This window comes from Lutra lutra, chromosome 13, assembly GCF_902655055.1.
Source record: "Lutra lutra chromosome 13, mLutLut1.2, whole genome shotgun sequence".
Lineage (NCBI taxonomy): Eukaryota > Metazoa > Chordata > Mammalia > Carnivora > Mustelidae > Lutra > Lutra lutra.
The window spans coordinates 87,945,017-87,969,719 of NC_062290.1; the positions used below are offsets into that span (position 1 = coordinate 87,945,017).

The window sequence follows — 24,703 nt, forward strand, 5'->3', positions numbered from 1 at the left end:
CCATACATGGGGCTTCTAGATCTCACCACCCTGAGATCATGCCCTGAGCTGAAATCAAGAGTGAGAGACTTAACTAACTGAGCCATCCAGGTGTGCTCCCCCTCTCTTTTTTAGTAGTTTAAATTGGGGCAAAATTCCCATAAGAGGTGGTTTGGGATTCAGGTAACATGTGTTACCCATCAGATATAAGAGAGCATGTATCTGCCACAGGATCCAAAAAGGGCTGATTGAATGTGCACTGAATGCATTTCCCTCTGGATTTTTTGGCATGCAGCACCTCTGAGACAAACAGGTGTTTCGTAGCTAATGGAGTATCCTTTTTTTAGTGGAGTAGGCAGGTCAAATTTTATAGTCATCACCAGCAATTCAACAGCCATAAAAGTTGAACCCTGGTCCCATGACTCACGTATATGAGAAATGCTTGGAGAAACCCTAGCTTGATCTCTGATTACTTCAACCAGGTAGTTGCTATTGGGCAGGGCTGTTCCTACCACTAAAGTTAGGGCAAGGTGACTTCATGTGAATTTCAGCAAGTGAGAGTTTTACTTACCTCTTTCTTTCTTTCTTTCTTTCTTTTTTTTTTTAAATCCATGAGAAGCAGTATTGGGTAAGTGGACAAAATTCTGGACCAGAAGTCAGAACATCCCCCTGACCGTCCCGGTTCTCACGTTTGGTGGCTAGGTGACCTGGCATCTTATTAAACCTTTTAAATTAGGAATGCTGATCTCAGCATCACCCAATTCTTTCAAGGCTCACATTAAATAATATACAAAAAAATTGCTTGGAAGAAAATACAGAATCCCTATAAGGGGTTATTACCCCCTTACAGATGTAATTACAGAGATTAGTTTACTGCTAAAGTTTAGTGAATAAGTTATTAGAAGAGTCAAGGAAATGAATCACTATGCTTTGGATAAACACAGGATCTAATCATCACTAGATGACTGCTAGCTATTGTCCATTCTGATGCCCCTTAGGAGAGTTTACATTGCTTAAAACAAAGCAATTTGCTTCTTTTTTTTTTTAATATTTTATTTATTTAATTGACAGAGATCACAGGTAGGCAGAGAGGCAGGCAGAGAGAGAGGAAGGGAAGCAGGCTCCCTGCTGAGCAGAGAGCCCGACGCGGGGCTCGATCCCAGAACCCTGGGATCATGACCTGAGCCGAAGGCAGAGGCCTTAACCCACTGAGCCACCCAGGCGCCCCAGCAATTTGCTTCTGATATACACTGATCTGGTCTTAATCTGTGTCTCTGGGGCTCTGAAGCAGGAGTAACTAACTACTGGTGGCTCAAATTGCAAGCTCTTGGAGGACAGATTTCCTTTTTTTTTCCCTGTTTCTCATATGCCACTGATATTTCATTTTACTTATTTATTTATCATTTATGTATTTATTTTTAAGTAAACTCTACATCCAGTGTGGGGCTCAAACTAACAATCTGAAGATCAAGAGTCTCATGCTGTTTAAAAAAGAAAAAAAAAAAAAGAGTCTCATGCTGTACCAGCCGAGCCAGCCAGATGCCCCATGATGTTTCACTTTAAATCTCTGCTAATTGTTTGGCCTGAAAGCTGACCTTGCAGGAAGTGGATGAGATATTAAGTATTTATCACACTAGGAAAACCTATTTCATTCTTGGAAACAGCAACAACAACAAAATTAGAGAGAGATGGAGGAAAGTAGAGAAAAACAAACAAATTTTTGAAAAATTCCTGGAGCCTAGCTGTGAAGATACAGATTTGAATCAGACTCACCCGCAGTCACTGCTTGTTTGGAGGATTTCTGAGATGTCAGAGAAACCCCAACCATAAATCACAGCTTGTTTCCATTTTAGCATGCCTTAGAGGGTTCTGGGACCAATTGTTTTCATTCGTTCAACCAGTATTTATCCAGTCTCTTCTGTGCCAGCAGCTGTGGTAAGGGCAGCAGATACACTGGTGTTGAAGTAGATCTGGTTCTAGTGGGATTCAGACAGGCAGTGGTAGCACATCGTGGTGAGTGCCGTAAGAGGCGCACAATCATGTGATGATATTGGAGCACATGGGGGAGCCTCCAACAAGGCCTGGGGAATGAAGGAGGTTGAGGGAGACCTGGAGGACGAGAGGAGTTAGCCAGGAAAGGATAGTGTTAGTGGGGCTCAGGGGAGAGTCAGTCAAGTGGGTGAATGTCCCAGCTCAGCAAGAGCATGAGAAAGAGAAGTTCAATGTGCCAGGAGCTGTGGGGGCAGGGAGCATGCAGAGAGAAGTTGGAGGGGTGCTTGGGGCTTTCTTATCCTTGTGAAGGACTTTTATCTTTATTCTAGGAGCAGTAGAACACCACTGAAGGTTTTAAGTCAAGGAGATGGGTTAGAATTTAGGGGGTGCCTGGCTGGCTCAGTGGGTAGACTATCTGCCTCTTGATCTCAGGGTCATGAGTTCAGGCCCCACATTGGGCGTGGAGCCTACTTACCAAAAAAAAAAAAAAAAAAAAAAAAGGATTTAGTTTAGAAAGATCTCTAGTTGCTGCATGGAGGCTGGTGGGAGGGAAGGATACTGAGGGGGCTCAGAGGATGGCATTAGGAAGCCCCTGTGGTGCCCAGGCTGGAGACAGTTGAGGGGAGCATGGTGAGCTCTGCCAGGGATGGAGAAGTAGCAGTGGCTGGAGAGAAGATTGACATGAAGGAGGCTGTGGAGATAGAAGGGTCAGGCCATCGTGAATGCTTGGGTGTACAGGAGGAAAAGGAGTTGGGAAAGAGTCCATTTAATGGCTCGGGCAGCCTGTTGGAAGATTGTGCCATTTACTGAGATATGAAAGGAGAAGAAAAAGGCTTGCAGATGTGCTCAGAAGGTCTGGACTGGAGATTTGGACTGGAGCGTCATTAGGTCACCGAAGCTGTGGGACAGATCAGATCACAGAGAAGAGGGCCCCGGTTTCCCCCCAAGGGATGCCAAAATCTCAGATGGACATAGGGAGAGTCGCTAGCAGCCTTGAGAGTGAGAGACAGGAAGGTGAATCTAGCAGAGCAGTGTCTGTGATTTTGTGACTCACAGGGCGCATCATCAAACTGTCTGAAAGCAAGCTTGAGCCGGCAACCAGGGCTCCTCATTTAAGAGTGAGTCTTTGCTCTCTAAGCTGGGAGGCTTGGCACTTGGGTACTTTTCCATAGTTTTTCTGTGTCAACCCATGTCTGTATGAACTTCATTGTTCAGGATTATTTTGAGGAGGAAATGAGGATATAGTTGTAAAGCTCTGAGGATTTGGGATTTATACTATGTCAAGATGGCATCAGAGTGTAGTAGAATCTCGGCTCTGGGAGCAATCTTAGAAGTGCCTAGTCCAGACGCCCACCAGAGCAGGAAGTCAGATTATACTAGTCTGTTGGATGAAACATGGTGGCAGGTTTTTTTCCCTTCTCTGTGGCTGTTGGGGACAGAGTACTATTTTCATGTCTGTGCCATTGCAGATTTTCGCCGTGATAGGTATAAGCCACTCGCAGTGTTACAATGGTGAAGGAGGAAAGGCTACTTATACCGAGCTTAGGTGTAGCTCAGGACTTTCCAGTTGATTCTAATCCTGTCACAGATGATCCTCATGAACTTCCTTTAATGGTGGTAGGAACAAAGCTGCCTCTGTTTGGCCGCTGAGGGGGAAAAGGAAGACGTCTTAGGCTGAGGTGGTTTTGAGCCTCCATCGCTGTGACACAGCGATGCAGACCTTGGCCCCTTCTCTCATAGTTCCCTTTTCACCTATCTTCTTGAGCACTGGTGTACCTAGGAGAGGAAGGAGAGGCCTCTCACTGGTCTCCAGACACATCGATATTGTTAGGACTAGTTGCTAGGGATTTGAGGAAAATAAAAACATTGCAGCTGAGCAAGAGTCTCCCTCTGCTCTGTTCACTCCACACGCTAGACTTTCCACAGTAGACAACGGTGAGGCAGACCCCTTAAAAATCACTCGGCCTGTAGACCTAAGCATGTTTTGGGTAAAAGTTCTTTAGGATTTTAAGATGAGGCAATCATGTGCTGCTGAGAGTTTCCAGTTTGCTTTCCCTCAGATAATCCTAGGGTGAGTTACCTTGAACTTGACTGTTTTGGTTGTGTGGTGGGGTGTCTCTCCTTCTGTGTCACCTCACCCCTCCTATTTATCCTTTAAGGAACTTTGAAATTCACGTTAAACTAATAACTTTTTTTCAGGCTTTAACTGAGACTGAAGGATCTGGTCAGGTTCTTATACAGTGGTAATACCCATTCTTTCCCTGCCCCCAATCTTATTAAAAATGTCCAACATACTGAAAAGTTGAAAGAACAGTATTATAGCACCTACTTACCTTCTAAGTTTTAGAATCTGTTTTGGAATCTAAAACTATAGATCTATCGATTGTTAATCTCTTGCTATCTTTGTTTTTATCTCTCTTTTTACTGAAGAGTTAGAGTTAGGGGTTAGGCATTGCAAAAGAAAAAATAGTGAACTTGAAGATGTAGGAACAAAAACTATCCAGAGTGAAACATAGAAAAAAGACTGAAGAGAAAACAAAAAGCATCAGTGAGCTGTAGGACAACTTCAAAGAGCCCAGTGCATATAATTTTAGTTCCTGAAGGAGAGAAGAATTGGGGCGGGGTGTAGGGAGGATGGTGTGCAGAAACAGTATTTGAGGAAATATTGGCTAGACTCTTCCCAAATTTGATGAAAACTAGAAACTCTCAGATCCCAAGAAGTTCAGAGAACCCCAAGCATAAGCAACACAAAGAACTCTCCAGCAAGGCACGTCATCACCAAATTGCTTAAAAAAGAAATTCTTTAATTAACCAGAGAGAAAAGACACATTATATACAGAGCGGAGATAAAGATGGTGCAGGTTTCTTGCCAGGAACAATGTAAGCGAAAAATCAGTAGAGCAGTAACTTTGAAGGACTGAGAGATACAAAATATTAACCTAGAATGCTAAGCCCCAGAGAATATACTGTATCCTTCGGTAACAAAGCAAAATAAACACTTTCAGACATTTAAAAATGAAAGAGTTGAAAGAATTTATCAGCCACACACCTGCACTACAGGAAATGATGCCACAGGGGAACCTGCGTCTATACGATCGGCTGCCATGACCGAGCAGGTGAACGTAAAGCCACAGTTTTGCGGAGACTGGGATGTCTTCCCTCTAGTGCAGCACTGTTACTCTGGACCTTCGTCTCTTCTCTGGCCTCCTGGGATTTTTTTCACCTCCCTTGTTTTTTAATTAATTGATTGATTAATTAACTAATTAAAGTAATCTCTGCATCCAGTGTGGGCTTCAAACTCAATGACCCCAAAAGCAGGAGTCTCACGCTCTCCTGACTGAGTGTACCCAGGCACCCCACCTCGCTCATTTTGCGTCATCCCATCTGTATTTTGTGTCTTCCTTTCTTGGTTTACTTGCTCCTGTTTTGGTGGAGCTCACCTCCCAGGAGCTTCTGGAAGAAGGGAGGTAGTTTTTTGGAGACCTTCCGTATCAGAAAATATCTTTATTTTACTCTCATTCTTTTTTTTTTAAGATTTTATTTATTTATTTGACAAAGAGAGGCACAGCGGGAGAGGGAACACAAGCAGGGGGAGTGGGAGAGGGAGAAGTAGGCTTCCTGCTGAGAGGGGAGCCCGATGCGGGGCTTGATCCCAAGACCCTGGGACCATGACCTGAGCTGAAGGCAGACGCTTAATGACTGGGCCATCTAGGCGCCCCTATTTTACTCTCATTCTTAACTGATAGTTTGGAGGAGCATAGAATTTTATGTTGGAAATTGGTTTCCTTCAAAATTTTGAAGGCTGCTCCATTGTTGTCTTGTTTCCATTTTGCCTTTGAGAAGTCTGAAGACATTTGATTCCGGATCCTTTAGTATATGTCTCATATCTTCCCCTCTGAAACTTCTACTCTGTCCTCAATGTTCTGGACTTTCACAGTGATTTACTGTGGTGTATGTCTGTCCTTACCCATTGTGCTGGATGAGGGTCAGAAAGCATTTTCTTTAAAAGGTCACATAGTTGGGGCGCCTGGGTGGCTCAGTGGGTTAAAGCCTCTGCCTTCAGCTCAGGTCATGATCCCAGCGTCCTGGGATGGAGCCCCACATCGGGCTTTCTGCTCTGCAGGGAGCCTGCTTCCTCCTCTCTCTCTGCCTGCCTCTCTGTCTACTTGTGATCTCTGTCAAATAAATAAATAAAATCTTTGAAAAAAAAAAAAAGGTCACGTAGTCATACTTTGTTTTTTTGTGGTACATATATGATCTCTACCATATCTTCCTTTTTTTCCACCCTTTTAAAAGTGTAAAAGCCATTCTTAGCTTAAGGTCTATATAAAAACACTACAGACTGGATTTGGCCCACAGCCCTAGTTTGCTGACCCCTGTGCTAGACATTCAGTGGGCCTTTCCATCTGGCAAACTTATGCCATTTACTACTAGGGACATTTTTAAATAATTTCACAGGGGCATGTGGGTGGCTCAGTTGGTTAAACTTCCAACTCTTAGTTTTGACTCAGGTTATGATCTCAGGGTCGTGAGATCGAGTTCCTAGTTGGGCTCTGTGCTCAGCACGGAGTCTGCTGAAGATTCTCTCTCTCCCTCTCCCTCTGCCCCTCCCCACCCCTCTCTCTGTGTCTTCAAAATAAAATAAATAAATGAATAAATAAAATCTTTAAAAAAATAATTTCACAATGATTTCATCTCCTGAGTTTTCTCTTTATGGAATTAATACAATTTAGATGTTGAACCTCTTGGACTGGTCCTCCAACTTTCTTATCTTTCCCCTTATTTATCTCTTTGGCTTTGCTGTGTTTTCCAGATTTCCTCAAATTTATCTTCCAACCCTTCTATTTAATTTTAAATTTTTGCTGTCATGTTTTTTAAACATTTCTAATAGCTCATTTTAAATTATCTTGTAGCCTTCTATTCTTGTTCCATGGATGTGGTATCTTCCTTTATGTCTCTGTCTTTAAAAATAAAAAATTATCTGCATAGTCTATTTCTTTGGGTTTTGTTGTTTTGGTTTCTGTTTTCCATGTAGGAACTTTTCCTTAGATGCATGGCGAATCTTCTCTGGCTGCTTGTGATTAAGATGAGAGACTTAAATGCTAATGGGAGCTCTGACCTGTGGATGGGGCTGAAGCAGGTGGGCTCTTTGGGGAATCCCCAATGTCAGTGTCTTCGGATTTTTCTTCTTGGGCTTGATTCCCCAGAGAAGTCTGTCTCCTGCATGGGAGATAAAGGTCTGGCTACCAGAATTCTGGGAGCTGAGTGGATGAAGAGGGCCAGAGGTATGGAGGGTAGTTCTCAACAATCTGTACACATGGTCATTCAGTCCCTCTGTTTACAGTATTAGACTCAGGCTCTGAGCTGTGCCTTGCGTCTCACAGTCCCGGAACCCTGTATACTCTACACTCTCTGGAGAGGAAACGTTCAGTGTTCTGCCATGCTGGGAGAAGGACAGTCACCCAGTAATGGGAAGTGGTAGAACGGATCTAGGATATAACTGTTTCCCAAATACCTTTCTACCAACATGCCTTATACTCGCCACCCCTCCCCCCCACATTCTTTTAAGTTCCAGAGGTACCTGGTGCTTCCAGTTCCTGAAACTGTAGAGGATTCTTTTATGTGCATTTGGTTGGTTTACAGTGTTCCCTAGTGCTGGCTTAGGATTCCGGTTTGGATGGATTCAGCTTTCCTAGGCTTGCTAAGTCACTTACCACACATCTACTGTAGAAAATAAGACTTTATCATTTATAAGAACTGCATTCTAGGAAGGAAGGAGGGGAGTGGCCAGCAGCCAGAAGCTGGAGACCACTATACCCTAGATTCTGAATATAACAAAATGACCGGCTCTTTTGGCGACCGCCCAGCCCCCCCTTCTCTTTCTTGCTGAGAGGACAACAAACCAACTCTCAGTTGTAAGTAAGTAGCAGCATCTTTTCTATGTGGTCTAAAAGACTGGCTTGAGGAAAGCACCCAGCCTGCATATTCAGTGAAAGTTGGTGCCAACTCAGCTGCTTCTGGATGTTCAGTCTTTCTTCCTGGAGCTCCACCTTCTTCCTGTGTTTGATCCTGGGCCCAAGCCCCTGGAGGATGTTTTCTTTTCCTGATATATAATTGTACCCAGTTACATGGTTTTGGGAAAAGGAAGCAACCCTCCTGGAATTAGACCTTTTTATGTGTTGGAGGCTGGGAGTGGTGATGGGGGAAGCATTTCCTCCTTCTGGAAGCTTCCCTGAGACTTTTGTCTCCCATCAGTTTGACACCTCTGCGATAGTTGAATTGTTGGTTTTAGAAGGAGCTTGAGCTTGCGGCCTTGCCATGCTGTGTAAGATTAAGTATTTTTTAACATCTCAAACCTGACTATCCGAAGCAGGTTAAGTCTTAGAACAGATTGGACTGGTGAGAATCTTGGACTTGAAAATAAGATAATTCCTACCACCACTGTCACAGACAAGTAAGTCACTTATCTCTCTTGGATTCTTTTTCTTTCTTTCTTTTTTTTTTTTTTTATTAAAGATTTTATTTATCTGCTTGAGAAAGACACAGCGAGAGAGGGGACACAAGCAGGGGGAGTGGGAGAGGGAGAAGCAGGCTTCCCGCCGAGCAGGAAGCGTGATGTAGGGCTCGATCCCAGGACTCCAGGATCATGACCTGAGTCGAAGGCAGATGCTTAACGACTGAGCCACCTAGGTGCCCCTGGATTCATTTTCTTTATAACAGACTGGATCAGGGTTTCTCAGCCTTAGCACTATTGACATTTTGGGCTGTACGGTCCTGTGCTTTGAAGGATGTTTGAAAGCATCCCTGACCTCTCCCCACCAGACGCCTGTAGCATCCTCCAGTAGCGGCAGTCAGAAATGTCTCCAGACATTGCTGAATGTCCTGCCTGGGGGGGTCATAATCACTCCCCCACTGAAAACCACTGGGCTGGATCTTTTGTCTGTTCTGGGTTTCTGGGATTGTATGAAACATCCCATTCTTTCTCCCTTTTTCCAAAGTATATTTTCTCTAATCGTCAGTACTTAATGGGAGGAAAACTCCCACCTAAGTCAGGAAATGTGATTTGAAGCCATTAAATGCTGCACCTACAAATTTAAGATACTGGCCACATCGTGTGTTCTTGCCAAGATCAAGCTAGACCTGTTCTAGGTCTTGCAATTCAAGGAGTAATTACTGCAGGCCTCATAGTCTGTACTAGGAGGAGGACAACCTGGTGTGTGTGTGTGTGTGTGTGTGTGTGTGTGTGTGTGTGTGTGAGAGAGAGAGAGAGAGAGAGGATTTACTTATTTATTTATTTATTTGAAGTGGTGGGGCAGGGAGGGGTAGAGGGAAAGAAACTTTAGCAGACTCCGCACTCAGTATGGAGCCTGACATGGGGCTCCGTCTCATGACCCTGAGATCAGGACCTGAGCCAAAACCAAGAGTCAGATGCTTAACTGACTGAGCCACCCAGATGCCCCAGGGCAAGCTTTCTACAGAAAAACAGACACAGGCCGGCAGACCAAATAGGACATTAACAGATGAGGTCTGCTGCTGTTGGTGGTGTAAATGGCAGTGTTTTCTTCTTTCTTACTTGCTTTCCCTCCCTCCCTCTCTCTCTTTCTTTCTTCCTTTCTTTCCTTTTCTTTCTCTCTCTCTCTCCCTCCCTTCCTTCCTTCCTCTCTCTGTCTTTTTCTTTCGTTCTTTCCTTCCTTTTTTTTTCCTTTAGCCAATGCAAAATGCTTCCCAAATAACTGCATGGGAGTATCATTGTCTTGTATAAAAATGACCCTCATTCTTGAGTCCTTTTAAAAATGTCTTATTCAGGGGCACCTGGGTGGCTCAGTGGTTAAGCCGCTGCCTTCGGCTCAGGTCATGATCTCAGAGTCCTGGGATCAAGCCCCGCATCGGGCTCTCTGCTCAGCAGGGAGCCTGCTTCCTCCTCTCTCTCTGCCTGCCTCTCTGCCTACTTGTGATCTCTCTGTCAAATAAATAAATAAAAAATCTTTAAAAAAAAAAAATGTCTTATTCAGCAATGCTTAAGAGGTAATAGTAGTACTGTCTGTCCTAGAATATTAATCTCCATTTCACCATTTTGTGTCTTGGTCTTTTTGGGCAAAACATTAATATAACTAAATAGTATTTATTGCCAGCTGTTGATTTTAAGAAGATAGAAATTGTTTCAGTTTCCATTTTTAATTGATTTTCCTATTTGTGTGTATTTGGTGATTTCACAGCTCCTTTAATCCAAGGGATATTACATGGAAAGCAACCTTAGGAAGAAGAAAATAATTTCTTCTTCCTTTCTTCCTTCCTTTCTTTCTTTCTCTCTCTCTCTCTCTCTCTTTCTTTCTTTCTTTCTTTCTTTGACAGAGAGAGAGCACAAGCAGGCAGAGTAGCAGGCAGAGGGAGAGGGAGAAGCAAGGAGCCTGACATGGGGCTCAATCCCAGCACCCTAGCTAGCATCATGACCTTAACCAACTGAACCACCCAGGCGCCCTGAAAATAGCTCCTTTGGAGCTGAGGCAAGGTGACTGCATCTGATGTGCTACTGGGAGCTCCTATTTCTCATCTCGTTTTGTCCTCACTTTGAGATTTCCTTTCTACTAATCAAAATTCCAAGGTCTGCGAGGCTTTGCTTTAGAGACTGTCTAGCTCCTTAACCTTTTGACTCTAAACCTTAGGAAGCAGAGTGGGGAAGATTAGATGGAAAATGAGACTCTCCTGTAAGAGAGATAGTGACTAGTCCTTCCCATAACTCCGTCTGGCATCGTTATGGGCCTGCGGCTAGGATTTGGTCTCCCGAATGTCGGGCATTTCTTTATCCTGCTCTCCTTTCAGATGCTGGCAGGAACCCAAGGGTTGGATGTCATAATGCTGGGCATCTGAGCCTTATGTAATCTGTGGGTGTGCGTACAAGGGCAACGCAATCAAGTCATTGTTCACCAGTCTCTGAATGTTCTAAAGCTTGTGACCACTCCCTTCCTCTCCCTTCCCTCCCACTCCCCACCCCCCGAAAGTAAATCTAAACGGGAACATGCGCAGGTTAGGCAGTTACCATTGAACAGTTACAGGGAGTGGTACCTCGTCATTGCCCCATGGCTGACAATTTGTGACCTCTATTTTGGTCTCTCACTTTCACAAGGTACAGATCAGATACAAAATTATAGGAAATTGGGGCCCCTGGGTGGCTCAGTCATTAAGCATCTGCCTTCGGCTCAGGTCATGATCCCGGGGTCCTGGGATCGAGCCCCACATCGGACTCCCTGCTCTGCGGGAAGCGTGCTTCTCCCTCTCCCACTCCCCCTGCTTGTGTTCCCTCCCTCACTGTGCCTCTCTCTGTCAAATAAATAAATAAATAAATAAAATCTTTTAAAAAACCAAAATTATAGGAAATTATAATTTTAGGTAACTGATGTTTTACAGGAGTGAGCCAGGGTACCTGTCTTTAGATGAAGAAACTATGGAACAATTCCATAATAAGCAAAATGGCATTTGTTTTTTGAGTTTGAGATTTTCATCTAAGATTCTCTGATGACTTTTTTTTTTTAAAGATTTATTTATTTGAGGGAGGTGGAGCATGTGCATGTGAGCAGGGAGAGGAGCAGAGGGAGAGGGAGACACTCTAAGCAGAGGGAGCAGAGGGAGAGGAGCAGAGGGAGAGGGAGATACTCTAAGCAGACTCCGTGCTGAGCGTAGAGCTGGATGCGGGGCTCAGTCTCCAGATTTTGAGATCATGATCTGAGCAGAAACCAGGAGTCAGTCACCCAACCAACTGCACCACCCAGGTGCCCTTCTCTGATGACTATATGTGTGTGTGTGTGTGTGTGTAATTTTTTTTAAGATTTTATTTTTTTATTTCAGAGAGAGAGAGCACACGTGCGCACACCCAAACAGGGGGAAGAGCAGAGGGAGAGGGAGAAGCAGACTTCTTGCTGAACAGGGAGCACATTTCATATTGCAGGTGCTAGACACTTCTCTTGGCCTCAGTTTCCTTCTTCATTTTTTTTTTTAAAGATTTTATTTAATTTATTTGGCAGAGAGAGAGACAGTGAGAAAGGAGACACAAGCAGGGGGAGTGGGAGAGAGAGGAAGAAGCAGACTTTCCACAGAGCAGGGAGCCCAATTGGGGCTCGATCTTAGGACCCTGGGATCACAACCTGAGCTGAAGGCAGATGCTTAACGACTGAGCCACCCAGGTGCCTCCTCAGTTTCTTTCTTCGTAAAATGACAGTGGTTAGGGGCGCCTAGGGTAGCTCAGTCAGTGAAGCATCTGCCTTTGGCTCAAGTCATAATCTTTGGGTCCTGGGATCAAGCCCCACATTAGGTTCCCCGCTCAGCGAGAGCCTGCTTCTCCCTCTCCTCCTTACTTGTGCTCTTTCTCACTATCTCTGTCTCTCTCTCAAATAAATAAATAACATGTATTTTAAAAATAGAATAAAATGTGAATGATTATAATACTTAGTCTTGGAGGGTCACAGTGAGCTTTAAATGAGGTGATTCATGTAAAATGTATAGTAACTTCAGTAAATGTTAGATGCTACTACTATTGTGGGCACTTTTTAAAAATTAAGCCTGCATTATTGGTTGAGGTTTTTCTTAGAAGGCTTTATTTTTACTTATTTGACAGATAGAGCACAAGCCCAGTCAGGGGGAGGGGTAGAGGGAAAGGGAGAAGCAGGCTCTCCACTGAGCAAGGAGCTTGAGCCAGTGCTCGATCCCAGGACCCTGGGATCACGACCCAAGCCAAAGGTAGACTCTTAACCGACTGAGCCACCCAGGGGCCCCTGATGGAGCTTTTTCTTGAATATGAGCTTTTGAAAGTATTTTGACTGGTTGTGATATCTCAGACACTGGTTAAAAATTAATAGTTGGGGCGCCTGGGTGGCTCAGTCGTTGGGCGTCTGCCTTCAGCTCAGGTCGGGATCCCAGGGATCAAGCCCCACATCAGGCTCCCTGCTCAGCGGGAAGCCTGCTTCTCCTGTTCCCACTCCCCCTGCTTGTGTTCCTGCTCTCGCTGTCTCTCTCTGTCAAATAAAATCTTAAAAAAAAAAAAAAAAAAAAAAAGACTATCATTAGCTCTTAAGGCTATCTCCCTGGCCTAACTCAAAAGTTGGGGAAAGTGTAAAAACTCAAATTATAAAAAATTTTAAAAGATTAGTAGAGAAATGCTAAGATAGCAGAAACTTTGAATTTGAGCATTTGTATCTGTACATTCACATAATACCCACACTCCTCACTTCATTTGAGTGAGGAGAGTTACAGGAAGACCATTTCTAGATCTTTCTGGCTTGCAAACTTGGAGCTAGCCAGAATAGCCATAGTTTACTTGTCATGTTCCTCAAGAATAACGAGTTCTCTCTCCCTGGCAGTCACTGTGAAAATGTCCCTGAGATTATTATTATTTTTTTTTCCGGCATCATCTTTGAACTGGGAGTTCTGAATCTTAGGGGGTGTCAGGAGAGTGGTGGCCCTGGGAGGGGGTGTGTAGGTGGTTGCAGCGAGCTACTGGTTAGAGTCACCTTACTCGGTCATGAGATACACTGTGAACAGAATTGCTCATTTCACTCCTGGCAAGCCCTGCTCAGGAATGTCACTCAGGGATTCATTCATTCTATAGATATTTGTTAGATCATTATCTAATGCCAGATGTCAGAGACGGGGTGGCAGTTGAGGGTGCAGGGATGGGAGGGAGTTGTCATCTTTGAAGGTGAATGAATGAGGCTTAGTTTCCAGGAGCAGAATACTATGTATGACTTGTGGAGTCCTCAGGAAGGAGTTACTGCTTTACTGAGCAGGTGAGACCCTGGGGTGACCTCTCAGAGTGCATCCTCCACCATTCTTTTCTCACCGAACTTGCTGGGTCTCCCCACACTGCTTTCTCTTTATTCCTGGCCTGTACCCCTCTGGATCCTGCTCCTGCTCTTCCTATGCCTAGAAAACCCTTCCCTTCAGAACGACACAGTGTTGGTCCTCCTTGTCACCTCCTCAGGGGACCTTATCCCAAACCCCTATCTCATTCTTACTGATTAACCTTTCTAATTTCCTTTGAGCACATATCACCCTCTAGAGCTGCCTTGTGTACTTCCTAGTGTCTATTGGCTGTCTCTGCCGTCCAAGCAGGTTAAGCAACCTAAGAGCAGGAATCTTGTTTAGCTTGTTCCCTGTGGTCTTTGCAGTGTTGGGAAAGGTCTGACATAGAGCAGGTGTTCCACAAGTCATCACTGTTGAGTGGATGAAAGAATTTGTATGCAGAGAAATAAACTGGAAAACAGGAGATGTCACAAACTCCATGGAGAGCAATAGGAAGCCGATTGGAAATCATTGGCTTCTTACATCCTAGAGGTCAGATACCATTTGAAATAGAGGGAGATGGTGATGGTGATAACCAGCAGGGATAAGTACTGAACTAAGTGCTTTACACACATGAACTCATGTAATCCCCACAATAGCTCTATGGCACATGGGTGGTCATTCCCATTTCACAGGTGGGAAGACTGACACAGATCGAATGACTTGCCCAAGGTCACAGCTGGTAAGTGGAGGATCTGGCTCCAAAACTGAATCACTTAGCTTTGCTGTGTCAAGGCGATCATTGAAATGAAACAGAAAAGCACACACCCTGCTTCAATTTCAGAGTCTAGTCCATGCCAGAGCCCAAGAGATAGTATGTGTCATGGGAAGAACATTTGTATGGGGATCCAGAGACCCATTTCTGCTCACTGTGGAGTGACCATGTAGTGGCCTTACCCACTCCAGATGGCTCTGTTTTGCAAGGAGTATCTCAGTCCCAAAATGAGAGACCTAGACTCTGGTCTTAAGTGATCTCTAAGGTTCTTTCCAACATAAGGATTCTTAAGCACTAAAGGAGGGAGAATCATGAAAAGTTACTTCACCTCCCCAGGCCCCAACCAGGGAGCTGTGAGTGTACGTGCATACATTCCTATGTACACTTGTATATGCATAGAAAAGGATGTGTAAGTGTGCCCACTAGACTTATTCGTGGTTGTTTCCCCTCAAGAGTGGGAGTAAGGAGGAAAATTTCATTTTGTATTTATACATCTATTTGAATTTTTCAACAAAAATGTGCTACTTCTGTATTACGAAGAACTATGTAAAGACAAAATGGTAAATGGTTTGTAGCTAGGTTACCAGTAGTCTATGTATAAATAGGTATTTCTAAGGGAGGATCTTTTTTTTTTTTAACTTTGTGTTTATTTGAGAGAGAGAGAGAGATTGCGCGTGTGCGAGCACAAGCAGGGGGAAAGGCAGAAGGAGAGAGAAAGGGAGAAGCAGACCCTCCACTGAGCCGAGACCTAGATGCGGGGGGCTCGATGCCAGGCTCCTGGGATCATGACCTGAGCTGAAGGCAGCCGCTTAACCGACTGAGCCATCCAGTCGCCCCTCTGGGGAAGATCCTTGACAGGACTTAGAAGTCTTGTTTTCAAGTATTTGGACTATTTTCTCATGTGTTGTTTAGCCCTAAACTCATTCCACCTGGGAGGTGTCATTATTTAACAAGGAGACTCTCCAGCCCAGAACAAGACAACGAGACATGTGGTTGCGGTCTTCAGGTATTTGAAGTGCTGCTGGGCAAAGAGGAATAGACTTCTTGTTGCTTGAGAGCAGAATCGCCAGCCGCGGGCAGAGTCGAGAGGGGTGCAGTCCCAGCCCGGCATGCAGTGGTAAGCAGCGGGGCTGTCTTCCTGGAGTCTGGTTCTGGTCCCCCCCATAGAAGTCCTGCTGGTTCTTTCATAAGGGTTTTAGTGGGATCCCCATGACTGCTGCAGGCAGGCACTCTCCATTCTCCTTACCAATTTTACACATCATCTTGTGTTCTTGTCTAAGCAAATTTGCAGAACGTTAAGTCAGAGCAATTTAAAAATATAGTCCTGTGTGTCTGTGTTGGGGGCCCATTTGTGCTTTGGTTTTAATGCATCTCTTCCTAGACAATCAAAGGTCTTCTCAGACGACGTAGAAGGAATCTTCTGTTCAATTTTATATCATTTAAGATTTATATTGTATACATTCACACATTCGTGCCATTACTTCAAAATGTATACGTGTGTGTTGGGGGTCAGAGAAGCTTTGAAGTTTTGGGTGTAATACTACTGTAGAGATTGCTACCTAATATTTTTGTGATTATTTAAAAACTGTAGTTTGAATATGTATTTTTTTTAAAGGATTATTTATTTATTTATTTGACAGAGAGTGAGAGAGAGATTGCAAGTAGGCAGAGAGGAAGGCGGGGTGGGGGGGGAAGCAGGCTCCCCACTGAGCAGAGAGCCCAATGCGGGGCTGGAACCCGGGGATCATGGCCGAAGCTGAAGGCAGAGGCTTAACCCACTGAGCCACCCAGGCACCCTGTATTTCTTCTTAATAGGTTTTCACGTTCTATTAAAAATCTTGATTGGTGGAAGTGATGTGTCATAATTTTCATAAGGAAGTAATTCCTTGTCTGTATGAATAACATATTTTACAGTGACATTACAATAGGTTCCTCTGGTGGAATGCCAGGCACTAGGCATTGTATCTCATTAATCTTTATAACAGATCATAGGGGTATTATAATTTTAATTTTGCAAATAAGAAAACTAAAGCTCAAAACATTTTTTAAAAGATTTTATTTATTTATTTAAAAAAGAGCAGAAGCAGAGGCAGAAGCAGACTCCCCATTGAGCGGGGCTCGATCCCAGGACCCCAGGGATCATGACCTGAGCCGAAGGCAGATGCTTACCTGACTGAGCCACACAGATGCTCCAAGCTTGAAACATTTTAAACTTGCCCAAGTTCACAGTCAGCAAATGCCTGAACATGGATTTTCTCTGGTCTAACTTTAGTGCTTCCCATGACACTTTTTTTTTTTTTAAATCATGAGGGGTGGGGGTGACATTTCCTTGAGTAACTACCTTGTATTTAAGAGGTTGTCTTTTAGAAGAACTCCCCACTATTAAGCCAGAACAAATGTGGAAGTTCCCTGTACTTTGGATTGGTAAAGAGGAGGGCATTTGTGGCCTATGTTTAGACCCCCTTAGACTGCTTTGTAGAATGGAGACACCTCCTCCCATCTGCCGGCAAGGGACTCCGGTGCACCTGGTCAGGTCAGAGCACGAGCATATTTGAATCCCCCACTTAAGGGGGGATTTTAAGGACTTTGGTGATGCTCACATTTCCCCCAAGCTTCTAGCCCATCTAATATTAGTTATGCTATTTCAGATGTCTCGGTGTGCCAGGGGCTTAGGTGTCCTGACACACATCACTGCATAAAGGCAGTCCTGGGTACCAAGGCTTTCAGGACAGCGCATCGCAAGGGGGGATGAATTTGCACCTATCCCTACAGCCTGTCCTTTAGGACTTGACTTGGTATAGTGGGTGCATGTGAAGATGTCCTGGATAATCTTAGCTACCTGCTATTTTTCTCAGGGCGTGGGAGGGATTTGTTGAGTTTGGGAGTCACCCAGGACCTAGAGAATGTGGCTGAGAAAGAACCTTCTTGTTTACCCCCTTCTCACAAGGGAATCCACCAGGGCTGTGGTCCTCACGATTATGGAGAACTTGAAGCTGCCCTCGAGCCTTCTGTTCCATCTGTATAGACTAGCCGGCCGTTAGAGTGGACGTTGTGGCTGTTTATACACAGTTTGGTGTGCAGAATAAGACTGCTGGTTGGACCAGCCTCTGAAGACTTTGTTTCTTTCCGCACAAAGAGGACTTACAAGAGAGATGAAATGTGATTGCCGGGGATTATTTGTGGGGAAGTAGCCCAAGCTACTTGATTCTTAATGCTAAAATGGGCTCTAATCCTTGTTTCCTTTTCGGTATTGGATTAGAAAAATGTAGGGCAGCATTAGAATTGGCTGTTAACAATACCCACGACAAATATATCTCCCAAGAATTTTGGAATGGGAGTACCTAGACAGGAAGGATTGGAGTCCAAATTTTTACCTCTACCTGAAGTCACTCTTCCAAGCTCCAGCTACGTGCTCTCCATCCCCCCTCAGAGGTCTCTCAGCCATCTCAATCTTTAATTAAAAACACGCAATGGGGCTCCTGGGTGGCTCAGTCGTTAAGTGGCTGCCTTTGGCTCAGGTCATGATCCCAGGGTCCTGGGATGGAGTGGAGCCTCGCTTCAGGCTCCCTGCTCAGCGGGAAGCCTGCTTCTCCCTCACCCACTCTCCCTGCTTGTGTTCCCTCTCTCACTGTGTCTCTCTATCAAATGAATAAATAAAATCTAAAAAAAAAAAAAAGCCAAACAGACAAAAACTTCTTGGTATTTTCTTACAAATCAGTTCTTCCTCTAAATCTGTTCTCTATGTATCTCCAAATGTCTTTCTATCAATTTCTTTGCTTGAGCCAAAAACCCAGGAGTTATCTATGTCTCTTCCCCACCCCCAGGGCTCCCATCCAATTCAGTAGCTAGCCCTGTTGGTTTTTTCTTTTGATTTTTTTATTTCTTTTCAGCGTAACAGTATTCGTTGTTTTTGTACCACACCCAGTGCTCCATGCAATCCGTGCCCTCTCTAATACCCACCACCTGGTTCCCCCAACCTCCCACCCCTCGCCCCTTCAAACCCCTCAGATTGAGCCCTGTTGGTTTTACTTCCAAAATATGTATCAAATCAATCCACTTCTCACCATGACCCCTACCACCAATTGTGCTGATTTTTTTTTTTTCCTGATTGCAGAGGCCTCCTCGCTCTACGCCCTGCTTCCATTCTCCTCCCCTCCAATCTCCCCTCAGATCATGTCCCTGCCTTCAGTGGCATTCCAGTGCCCTTTAGATAAAATCATACTCCCTATCAAGGCCCTAAATGACCTGGCCTCTAACCTCCGCTTATAATGATCTCCAGTTCCAAGACGATGCCCAGCTCTTTTTCCAGCCCAAGCCTTTGTGCCTCTCCTTCTCCTTTCCAGCCTTTGCATGGCTGGCATCTTCCTTATGATGTTCACTTCCTCAGAGAAGCCTTAGCTGGTCCTCCCATGAAGGGAGCTGTCCACACTGTTTTTATTTTTCTGTCATAGCCTTTGTTTATTCACCTTGGAGAGCACTTATGAGAAGCTGAGACTGCCCTTGATTCAACATCTGGTCCACCAGGCTATAGGCTCTGTGGGAGCTGCACCACGTCTTCTGTGTTTCGTTCCTGGTGCCTGGTCCACTGACTGGTAAACCGTGGTTACTCAGCAAATGTTATGGAATGAGTGAGTGAATGAATGAATAGATTATGTTACCATATCATTATTTCTAATGAGTACGTGGTATTCCATCATATGAACATAACCTAATTGACTTAAGTACTCCTCTATCGTTGGATATGTTTGTTCCTGATTTTTCATCACACTGAAATCTGGGAAATAATCTGAATGGCTATTGGGGAAGTTGTTGACTAAACTAGGGTCTGGTATGCAGGCATTTAATATCAGAAAGCATTTTTATTCACATGAGGAAAATGAGCTTATTCATGAAAAAAGCATCATACAAAATTATAAATACAGCATGATCTTAACTACATAGAGTTGCATGGAAAAAGCTAGCAGGAAATAAACTAAAATGTTAATTATGTATTTCAAGTTGGCAGGATTACAGGTGATCTTTCTTCTTGATTTTGTTTTTTAATATACACAAGTAGTACATGGTATTTTCTTGTTTATACTTCTTTCTATTTTCCATACTTACTGCAGTGTGTGGTTTTTTAATAATCAAGTAAAACGTTCTTAAAGATTTTTTTTTAAGATTTTATTTATTTATTTGACAGAGAGTGCCCAAGCAGAGGGTGGTGGCAGGGAGTCCAGGCAGAGAGAGAGGGAGAACCAGGCTCAGCAGGAAGCCTGACACAGGGCTCGATCCCAGGACCCTGGGATCCTGACCTGAGCTGAAGGCAGATGCTTAACCTACTGAGCCACCCAGGTACCCCGAGTTCTTAAAGATTTTAAGAAACTTTCATGACATGTCAAATTATTGAACATGATCAAAAGCAGAATTCAGAAACATGCCCTAGAGAATGACCTAAATGTTTGAAACACACTTGCTGATGGCATCTGCTTACCTTTGAGTCCTTCCAGGCCTTTATAGTACCTGGATTTAGGAAGGTGAAAGTTTTATTTCCTGTGAAGACTTCATGGCTGGGTAGACCTGTGTGTGGTATGGAATTTCTAGGAACTACGGTTTAACAAAATGGTGATTTTGGTTGCGCTCAGGGTTAGAAAGACATCACAACTGCCCTTCACATCTGTTTTTGGAGCTTGAGGGGGTTCATGTGGCCTGAGGTATTGTCATAGTCTCTTAGCCATTTAATTTAGGACAGTGGTTCTCAAAAATCCGAGATCCCATGGGGAGTCCATAAGCAAAACTGTCTTTATAATAGGACTAACATGTTATTTGCCTTCTTCACTTTTATTCTCTCACAAGTGCACAGTAGAGTTTTCTAGATGCTATATGATTCATAACAGATTGCAGAAGCAGATAGGAGAACCCAGCTGTCTTTTATGAAGCCAAAGAGAGTTGCAGAAATGTTTTTTTTAAAGCCAGTACTCTCACTAAAAAATTGTTTTATTGTAGAAAATATAATTACATTTAATTAAAATGCTATTTTTGTTAACATATAATGGGGTATTTATTTATTTATTTATTTAGTTCTATGGCCAATGTAAGGCTTAACTCATGACCCAGAGATCAAGAGTCAGCATGTTCTACCATCTGAGCTAGCCAGGTTCTCCTCTTGTTTTTTGTTTTTTTCCCCACTTTTTTTTTTTTTTTAAAAGGCTCAAGGCTTAAGATCTGAGCTGAGATCAAAAGTCAGATGCTGGGGCGCTTGGGTAGCTCAGTGGGTTAAAGCCTCTGCTTTTGGCTCAGGTCATGATCCCAGGGTCCTGGGATCGAGCCCTGCATCGGGCCCTCTGCTCAGCAGGGAGCCTGCTTCCCTCCCTCTCTGTCTGCCTGTCTCTCTGCCTACTTGTGATCTCTGTCTGTCAGATAAATAAATAAAATCTTAAAAAAAAAAAAAGTCAGATGCTTAACCAACTGAACCATCTAGAAACCGTTCTTATTATTTTAAGTGAATTAATGATTACTTTAAAAATTTCTCAGTTTAATTTTTTAAAGATTTTTTTTAAGATTTATTTATTTTAGAGACAGAGAGAGCATGAGCAGGGAGAGGGGCAGAGGGAGAGAGAGAGAAGCAGACTCCCCACTGAGTGGAGAGGCTGACATGGGGCTTGATCCCAGGACCCTAAAATCTTGACCTGAGCTGAAATCATGAGTCAGATGCTTAACCAACTGAGCCACCCAGGTGCCCTTAAGATTTTATTTTTAAGTAAACTCTGTACCCAATGTGGGGCTTGAACTCCCAACCCTAAGATCAAGAGTTACATACTCCACTGCCTGAGCCAGCCAAGAGCCTCTCTCAGTTTAATTTCTAATATGGTAAATATCAATAGATATTTACCCACTTAACAAACATTCTTTGGAGTGTTCAATTTTTTTTTTTAAGATTTTATTTATTTATTTGACAAAGAGATCACAAGTAGGCAGAGAGGCAGGCAGAGGTTGGGGGGAAGCAGGTTCCCTGCTGAGCAGAGAGCCTGATGAGGGGCTCGATCCCAGGACCCTGAGATCAGGACCTGAGCCGAAGGCAGAGGCTTAACCCACTGAGCCACCCAGGCGCCCCTGGAGTCTTCAATTTTTAAAAGTGTAAAGAAGTCCCGAGACCAGAAAGTTTAAGAATCACAAAATTGAAGAACAGGAAGAGGGACACCTGGCTAGCTCAGTCTGTAGAGCATGTGATTCTTTATCTTAGGGTCACAAGTTCAAGCCCCACGTTGGGCCTTGAGCTTACTTAAAAAAAAAAATACATATATATATATGTATATATATATACATACATATATATATATGTATGTATGTATTTTTTTAAAGAATAAAGGAAAAAGAAAAGTTTGTGGTAATTTGATTTGGCTCAGTAAGCAGATTGGTTGAATTGCATGATAGAGAAAACAAAGCCTGTGGGGGTAAATGACCTAGTCTAACATAATAAGCAGGTGTTGAAAGTCATTAACATTGCATTAAATTTTCCTCCCTTCCTCCCTCTTTTCCTCCCTACTTTTCTCCTTTCCTTCTTTCCTTTCCTTCTCCCTTCCTTTCTTTTTTTCTCTCCTTTTTTAGAGATCATGCATGATGTGATAAAGAAGGTAAAGAAGAAGGGGGAGTGGAAGGTAAGTAGAGGAGCACAATTAATGGTCTTAACAGGTGAGTTCCTGTGGAAAACATAGCAATGGTGAAAACATAAGAAAATAGAGTTACAAGAAAGGTGTATAATAGGAAATCAAGACTGTTGCTGTATCCAGAGAGTACAAAAAAAGGTAATCCATTCTGCCTTATTTTAGGCAGTCTTGGTGAAGAAATCTCTTGGTCATAAAACTTCTCTTAAAGATCACTTGGTGGGACACTTTAGCAGTGGAACTCTTTTATTCCAACAAAACATTGCCTGGAACCTCTTCTATGAAGCAGAAGAAGGTGAAATCATTCTGCTTGCTACGAGAGAGTAGGAAGTCCCTCTGGTGCCCCAAAAGCATCTCCAGGCAGCCCATACAACAGTGTGGAAACCCCTCATCGTGTCCAGCTCCATTTATCTGTGACTATATATGATAAAAGAAGGAAGCTTGTTTATTCATAGAACATTGGGAGCAATGCTGGAAGCAAGTCCTCAAGCCAATCAGATTGATTCTGTCCTCGTTTATCAGAATGGGTGCTTCAAGTGGGAAAGCGTGCTGTCCCCCATTTAGAAAGTCACTTTGTCGTCTGGGGCAGGCATTATACTGGCTCGGAGAACACGCTGTTTTACTTGAACTTTCCCATGTGTCATTGGAGGGTTTATACCAATCATTCTTGCCCCTAAGTTGTCCCACGGTCAAGAACCCACATATTTACAAGTTCACTTGGTCCAGGAACAGCAGAGCTGTGTGGTACAGAAGGATTTTCGTCTCTGCCTCAGCCTTTGAGCTGTTTGAGCCAGCATGTCCATATCCTCGTCTTTATCCATGTCGTCCTCTTTCTCTTCCCATGAGTAATAGACTTAGGGATTTGCGAGTTTTATTTTTTAACAGAGACTTTTTTTTAAAGATTTTATTTATTTATTTGACAGAGAGAAAGAGAGAACACAAGCAGGGGCGGGAGGGGGGCGGGTCGGGCAGGCAGAGGGAGAGGGAAAAGCAGGCTCCCCGAGGGGCAGGGAGCCTGATGTGGGGCTCGATCTCAGGACTCTGGGATCATGACCTAACCAAAGGCAGTTGCTTAACCAATTGAGCCACCTAGGGCGCCCTGGGATGTGAGGAAATTGCCTCTTAACATGAGAACTAATTGGCTCTTAGAGCTTTCTGGTCACCATTGTGTCTAGCTCCTGTTACCTCAGTTTATGTCATTAAAGAGGAGGAGAAGGGGCACCTGGGTGGCTCAGTGAGTTAAGCCTTTGCCTTCATCTCGGGTCATGGGTGATGATCCCAGGGTCTTGGGATCGAGCCCCACATCGGGCTCTCTGCTCAGCAGGGAGCTGCTTCCTCCTCTCTCTCTGCCTGCCTCTCTGCCTACTTGTGATCTCTGTCTGTCAAATAAATAAATAAAATCTTTAAAAATAAAAAAATAATGAGGAGAAGTAGCTTTGTTTTAGCTAATGGCTTCTTCTCTACACTGTGGCCTGAATGGAGTGGTTAGCTGGAGAATTGCAGGTCTGAAGCTTTCAGACCCAGACTGGTGTGTTCTTGTTTTTCCTGTCTGGACTGAAGTAGAGTATGCTACCGGACAGCTCGAGTGCTGGTACATCCTCATGGTGTTGGCAACAAAGTACTCATCTTGCATGCTGTATGTGTGGCACGAGTGTTCATTCTCCTTGATTAAAAAAAAAAAAAAAAAAGCTGATGCTCTGAAAATATCATCTCCAGTATGGTTTTCTCTGAGTGTGGGCGCTGTAGATGACTTTTTCCTTTTTCTATTTTCTTTTCTTTTTTTTTTTCTTTCAATTTTTTTTTTGAGTAGTCATTTTCTTCATCATGGAAAAACTTTAATTTTTTTAAGCATATACAATTAAGTCAGAGAGAACAAACTCCTAGTCCTAGAAGGTGAGGTTTGCGTGTGGCATGGGAGAGAAAAGCTAGCACGTATGTTAGCAAACGTCTGCCCCATAGGAGGTATTTGTAACTTAATATTCTATTTTTCCGGGACACTTTTTGAAGTCTGACATAGTAGGCTGATGAGAGAATCACAGCCAGTCCCACGCAGGCCGTAAGCTGTTCTTTTTGCTTCCAGGTGCTGGTGGTCGATCAGCTGAGCATGAGGATGCTGTCCTCCTGCTGTAAGATGACGGACATCATGACCGAGGGGATAACAAGTGAGCGCAGATCTCTCGCTGCCTTTGAGTGAAACCCAGGCCTCCTCTTTGGCGACCGTTCCCCCTCCCTATTTGATATTATGTCACTTGACTTCACATTTTTCCAACAACCCAGGTGGTAAGGCTGTTAAGTCCTTGAGAGGCCTTCTTGTTTATCACTAAATCTGTAGCACCCAGTGCAGTACTAGACGATCATTAAATATCTGTAATATTTAATATTACTTTATTACATTTTATATTACATTAAATATCTAGTAATAAAGGTGCCAAAAGGGAGGTTAAATCAAGGGAAAGAAGGTAGGCCACCAACAGAAACAGTGCACAAAAGACCTGAATGCCCACTTCACAAAGAAGAGATCCAAATAGCCAAGAAATCCATC

At 43.7% G+C, this 24,703-nt stretch overlaps 1 protein-coding gene across 4 annotated transcripts in view; it reads left to right on the top strand.

Moving 5' to 3' along the window:
* Window positions 1–24,703, top strand: part of STXBP1 (syntaxin binding protein 1) — a 73,655-nt gene that overhangs the window by 14,708 nt on the left and 34,244 nt on the right. For all 4 annotated transcript variants that reach the window (XM_047699756.1, XM_047699758.1, XM_047699755.1 and 1 more), the window contains exons 2-3: window positions 22,106–22,155; window positions 24,242–24,323. In XM_047699756.1, coding sequence (XP_047555712.1) covers window positions 22,106–22,155; window positions 24,242–24,323 — 132 coding nt within the window. The remainder of the gene's footprint in view (window positions 1–22,105; window positions 22,156–24,241; window positions 24,324–24,703) is intronic.